Source organism: Cupressus sempervirens, chromosome 1 (assembly GCF_028749045.1).
Source record: "Cupressus sempervirens isolate cs-2001-9-10 chromosome 1, ASM2874904v1, whole genome shotgun sequence".
Taxonomy (NCBI): Eukaryota; Viridiplantae; Streptophyta; class Pinopsida; order Cupressales; family Cupressaceae; genus Cupressus; species Cupressus sempervirens.
In genome coordinates, this window is record NC_143118.1 from 77,098,343 (window position 1) to 77,104,563 (window position 6,221).

General features: G+C 27.7%; 1 protein-coding gene across 1 annotated transcript; it reads right to left on the reverse strand.

The window, feature by feature from the left end:
• Positions 1–2,745: 2,745 nt before the first annotated feature.
• LOC149576295 (F-box/kelch-repeat protein At1g55270-like) lies at positions 2,746–3,269 on the reverse strand. The gene is made up of 2 exons (XM_089794219.1): positions 2,927–3,269; positions 2,746–2,837 (listed from the first exon to the last, which is right to left on the reverse strand). Exons 1-2 carry the CDS (start codon positions 3,267–3,269, stop codon positions 2,746–2,748), a joined length of 435 nt encoding a protein of 144 aa, XP_089650345.1.
• Between the last annotated feature and the right edge of the window lie 2,952 nt (positions 3,270–6,221).

Here is a 6,221-nt window from a genome sequence, read left to right on the forward strand (position 1 = left end):
ATTAATTAAATAAAATAATTATAATTTTAGATGTGTTGGTGACAGAAACCCAAAAAAAGGTAATTAGATTTTATATTAGAGGGTTTTGGGGTCATTATTACACACACAGGTTTTAGGGAACACACTTTTGGAAGGGGAACAAAGAAATCTTTGGAAGCTTTGAAGGGTTTCGATTAGCAAGGGTTTCACCAAATTGTTAGCATCAGATCAAGGTAGGGTTTGTGAACCATTGTAGAAATACTTCCGGATCTCTATCTTCTTCGTGCTATTAAAAATTGTTTTCTTAAATTTTATTAAATGAATCTTGCTACCTTTCTTCTGAATCTTTTGCTATTTGTTTTTTTTTGAGAATCGAGATTGAAAAACTATTTAGATAACCTCGTTCTACAATTGAAAGAAATTAGTATTAAATCGAGATCTAGGTTTTCGATTAAAATGGAATTAAAAAATTTAAAATTGGAAAGGGTTTAATTTTTTGAAATGAAAATATTAGATTAAATCCTATGGGTTCAACATATTTTCCTATTAGATTAAAATTTCAATTGTTTAAAAAATATATATATATTTATATATATTTATATATATATATATTTATATATATATATATATTTATTTATTTATTTATTTAATTTATTTAATATGATCATGAAAGAGGTTTTGTATAAAAATGATATAAATTTTTTATATTAACATATATTTGGACTTTATTGGAGGGGGAGTTTTGAGTTTATTTGTCTAATTAAAAATATCATAATCTACAATGGGGATGATTGTTTAAAAAGGAACTTAATATTTAAAAAACAATTTTTTTAAAAAAATTAACCCCTACCGGTGTCGTACGCTATTGACGTAGGCTGCAACAGCAGTGGTACAACGTACCTCTACTGGCGTAGACCTTGCACAACAGGGTACACTACTTGGCAGCCCCTTTATGGGGAGGCCGAAAGCCCTTTATAAAGCCGGCGGGCTTTTTAAAAATACGCTATGTTTATTAATTTTTATTTTTTTTTAAATGAACTTTTTTAAATTTAATTGTATTGAATTTATTTAATATTAATTTATTAATTATTAATAATTTTAATTTAATAAATTTATTATTAATTATTTAAATAATTAATGTTATTTATTTAAAAAGGATTTAATTCATAGTTTTAAATATTAATTTTTAAAAAATAAAAATTAATTAATTAATATTTTAGTAAATATCATTTAATCGAGATTCTTGTTAATTACTTTTGACTATTAATTAATTAATAATTATTAATGTAAATGATTATTAGAATAAGTTTGGAATTAACAATAAATAGCAATTAATATTGTTAATAATATTTACTATTTAACAATTCGAATTATTAATGGAATTGGAAAATATTTCTATTTAGTGATCGAATAATTTAATAAATGATTAATATTACTTCTAAGTCATGATATGATATTATATGAACAAGAATGAGTTTAATTGCAAGGGTTAAATTTGGATTCTTATCTACCTGAAAACTTATACTGGAAATGGAAACTGAAACTTTACTTTTTATCTTATTGTGTATTATCAAAAAAAAAAAAAACTCAAACAATGAAACTGTATTGTTTTGCTTATACTGTCTATGCTTGAGATTTTGGTATTGATTAGATGTTGACCAGTTTAGGACGTACACCAGAGGTTTTGTGGAATTTCTTTGATACTGTTTTGTGGTTGGATGTCATGATATGTCTTGTAATTCAAATTGAGATTATATTTATGAGTTTTACTTGTGGAGTATTTATGTGTTATTGGATAGGAGAACCATCTTATTTTTAGGTTGTCTGTTAAGGAATTGAGTTTGATCATTATGGTTGTTGTGGTATGGGACACAACTATGTTTTTATGTGCTTAGGACAGGTTGTCTAAGTACGTGGCTTGGGAGTGGCTTGCAATAGGGGTTCAGGACCCAAAGTGGTTAGTGCCAAGGTAACCTAATGCAAGTTATGTAAAAAGTGATAATCTAGTAATTAAAAATTGTTTGGGGGGAAACACACTAAAAAGATAAGTTAGAGATATTTGATTCACCCATGTCTTGAGTGCTTGTATAGACTAAGGATGGGAATGGGATGATTGCCTCATCTTTTTGAGTGGGCTTTTTGGTTTCCACATGTGTCATATTGAGGGTCTGGGGTTCAGAGTAACCAGTCCAGGGTAATTCAACGCTTGAGGGTCCGGGGTCTATTTAGAGATTAGTCTAAGGTAACTCAAGCAACCATGTGATGACACTCCTTAGCATGTACCCTGAGTCTCCTCTATAGATTTTGTGTACCTCTGGTGCTGTACTTATTGTTGGATGTGTTTATTGTAGATATTTACTTTCATTGATGAGGATTGATGATTCATGGATGGTGTACTTTTGATATGTAGTTTTTGACTTGAGGTGATTATCTTTCATCGACTTTACCTTATGATCTTGGTACTGGTTTATACTTGGTTCGTGTATGTTTTTTGGTTATGTGGTGTCGATATTGGATTGAGAGTTCTTACTTTTCGATTGTTTTATCTTCTTGAGTAACATGTGTTACCTTTGAGGTAGTTCTGTTAAATCGTATTGTTTCTCAACCTTTGCAACTTAGCTCTCCTTAACTCTCCATGCACAAATCCCCATAGCTTTTGTTTTTTCATTTTTTTTATGCTTGCTGGTGTGAAGGAGCGGAATGCTCTGAAATGGGGATCTGTACATTGTTTTTGCAATTTTTATCTTTTTTATAAGACTATGAAAATCAACAAAAACTGGATAAACATGAAACAATTCTCAACTTGAAAGCATCCACCGAAACATCCGAGTTAAAAACCAAGGCGAACGAAATCAACTCTGTGTCCAATCTTTACAAGACACGAAATCAACTCTGTGTAATTGCTCGTATGTGACGCTGTGTGGCGCTCATGTGACCCTAATAAAACCTGCTATGTGGCGCTCCTGTGACCCTAATAAAACTAGTTTCTGTTTAACACAGATACATTTGGAGAATGAGTAGTATTCAAATTCCACAGGGACGGGAGGGAGTCTTTTCCATGATTTGTTAATGGGGTCGTATATAGTTACCAGAGGATGCGGTACATTTTGAAGCAAACATATAAACTCCTCACACTCACCATGCCTCTTTCTGTCCTCATAAAACTTGGGATTTTCTACTACGGACTTCCGATTTTTACAAACTTTCTTCACAATCTTGTGAGATTTGTAAGATATTTTCATTAATATCTTTCTCACTAGATCCTCTGGAATTATCTCAAAATACTCCATTACCAACCGATTCTGCTGTTAAACTCTGGTCAAAATAAATTCTAATCTATTGAATTATAATATGGGTGACTTTAAATATAGAAATGCTTCTAAATATAGACACTTAATTGGAAATGATTTCTTGAACAAGTAGTTTTTACAAAATAGTTGTAAATATAGATTTCTCTATAAAAAATTAGATAATAATAAATGTTGTTATTATTATTATGAAATAGTGTGGATGTTTCAATTTAGACAAGTTATAATTTAGAATTTTGATTTTATTAAATGAATTTTGAAATATAACATGTAAATAATTTTTGTTCTAAATATTTAACTAAAATCTTTTTATTTAAGTAAAAGAGTTAAATATAGTAAAAAATTATTTTAACATTGATTTATTTTATTAATTATTTCAAATTATATATATATATATATATATATATATATATATATATATATATATATATATATATATATATATATATAATTAAAATAAATATATAATATATAATATTATATAATAATAAAATAGTAAATTCATAAATAAGAAATTTTGCCATTCTAAAATAATTGAAAGAATATAAAAGTATAAAATTAAATAATAGTAAAATAATTTATCTTAAATAAATATAATTAACAATATAATTAAATAATGAATAGACTTAAAAATTATTTTAATTATTCTCTTGTATCACTTATATGAATTCATTCACTTTTATTTATTTAAGTAATTTAGTTGAATGTTTGAATTTAAAATCACTTATTTTTAAATTGATTTAATAAAATATTCTAATAAATATATTTTATCATAATGATGAATATATTTAGATTATTAGTTTAGACATATCAATCAATATGAACAAGTGAATAAGAACAATGAAGGGTAAGCAAACAAAAGACTCTATGGAAACCACTTTCAATTGTATTTTCTAATAATTTAATAATAATAATTTTTAGTTTTTTTTTCAAAAGCTTATTTTTTATTTCTAAAATTTAATGCTCACTTAAAATAGCTAAACAAGATATATCAATTTATACTTTTCTTATTATTAAAAAAACACTTAAATAAGTACATTAAATAATAAAATTAATCACATGCATATCTTATCCCAAACTCTTTGATAACCTTAGAAAATATTTTAGATTAAATATCATGGCACATTACACAACTACTAAAAATGTCTTCTCTTGTGATTATCACCCTAGAAATTAATCACATGCATATCTTATCCCAAACTCTTTGATAACCTTAGAAAATATTTTAGATTAAATATCACGGCATATTACACAACTACTAAAAATGTCTTCTCTTGTGATTATCACCCTAGAAACAATACATGAGAGAAATTTATTGAAAACTCACGGCATAGTCTCATATGCCTTTTGAACTAGATTATGAAAAAAAAGTGAAATTCTTTTCTTCACCTACGAAACTTGTGTTGGAGAAGTTTTTGAACAAGGAAAAAAAGGGCAAAATTAATATAGAAAGTTTTAATATTAATAAAGATTGGAAGGCTACTAAACTAATGAATTTACAAAACAAGAAGATTAATGAGAAGAGTATTCAAATAATGCATTTTGAGAAATTAAATATGAACAAAGGACAAGAAGAGATCACACAAACTTGTTAGAATGGGGTGAATTAATAACATTTATTATTTGGTTAAAGAATATATACAGAAGAGGAATGAAAATGGATTTCAAAAGGTCAGGGAAAATTCTTAAGGAGAAGGGTTTTGAACAAGAAAATAGGGGGAAATCTAAAATAATATAGAAGGTTTTTGCATTAACAAATATGGTGAGGCTACTAGACTAATATATTTACAAGATGGAGAATATTAAGAGATGACTACCAAAGTTCTCAAGATTAAAAAAAAAATTATATTTGAAGAATTGAAAAAATTCATTCAAGAGTATATTGAGGAGACACAAATTAGGTTGATTGATGAAATTGTAGATAAAGTCTTATTAGAAGAATTTCAATAAAAAGGATCAATGGATATGAAAAGTGAACTAGTAGTTCCAAGAGATCAATCATGGAAGAATGAATCAAATATACTAGAAATAGCCCAAACTTAACCCAAGAGGGGGAAGACCCCTTGGAAACTCTAGGAAAAAAAGTTGATGAAGGATAGCTATTGGACAGTGCTTATTAATCACAAAAATTAGTTGTCTAACATGACATGGAAAAAATATGTTAGATTTATGGAGAAAGAAAATGTCAAGGGCTCAAAATTATTACTAATGGAGGAAAAAGAGAATTATTAAAGAATTTTTTATAAAACTAATATGATTAATGGAATTTTAAATGAAGTTTCTCTCAAGGTGACAAGGAAGGAAAATGTACAACAATTAAAGAAAAAAATTAGTTCACAACAAGTTGGGACTCAAAAGGAAGAATCTTCATAAACATGTAATAAGGAGAGGGAAAGATATATAAGAGAGAAAATATGAGGAGGAATAATTCCACTTCATATGAAATTTAAGAAAGAATCAACTAAAAGTTAAAAAAATATCTTCCAATATTGAGGTGGAGAGGATAATAATACTTGTATCATCTTAAATGCAATAATCCATCATTTACTACATTTTAGCTCCCTTCCTTTAGTGACCTTATAGACCATGGATGGACTGGTGCTCAATTAGCTCTTTCTCCTATTCAATTTCCTTTTCCCAGTTTTATTTAGCACAATTTATGGGATCCCCGAGCCTCTCTTTCTTTGAGAGAATTAGGAGGATTAGGTTAACCTATATAAACTTATTCATAATAAGGTCAACCAATCTAACATGTTCCCCAAGGATTCTGGGTCATTCTATATTGGGGAGTTCATTTTTGAAATTGAGTGACCCCATTGGCTTGCTTTATTTTTTAGCCCAAAAAATAGTATAGAAGGAAGCTTATGCACCTCATGTTCACATCACAAGACATCAAGAAGAAACTCCAATCACTCAAGCTAGCATATTTCCTAA

Excerpts from the sequence above, each read along its gene's own strand:
- LOC149576295 (XM_089794219.1), bottom strand. The coding sequence starts at position 3,269 with ATGGAGTATTTTGAGATAATTCCAGAGGATCTAGTGAGAAAGATATTA. Across the intron at positions 2,838-2,926 it reads ACAGGAGCGCCACATAGCAG|AGTTGATTTCGTTCGCCTTG; the intron begins GTTTTATTAGGG and ends GATTGGACACAG.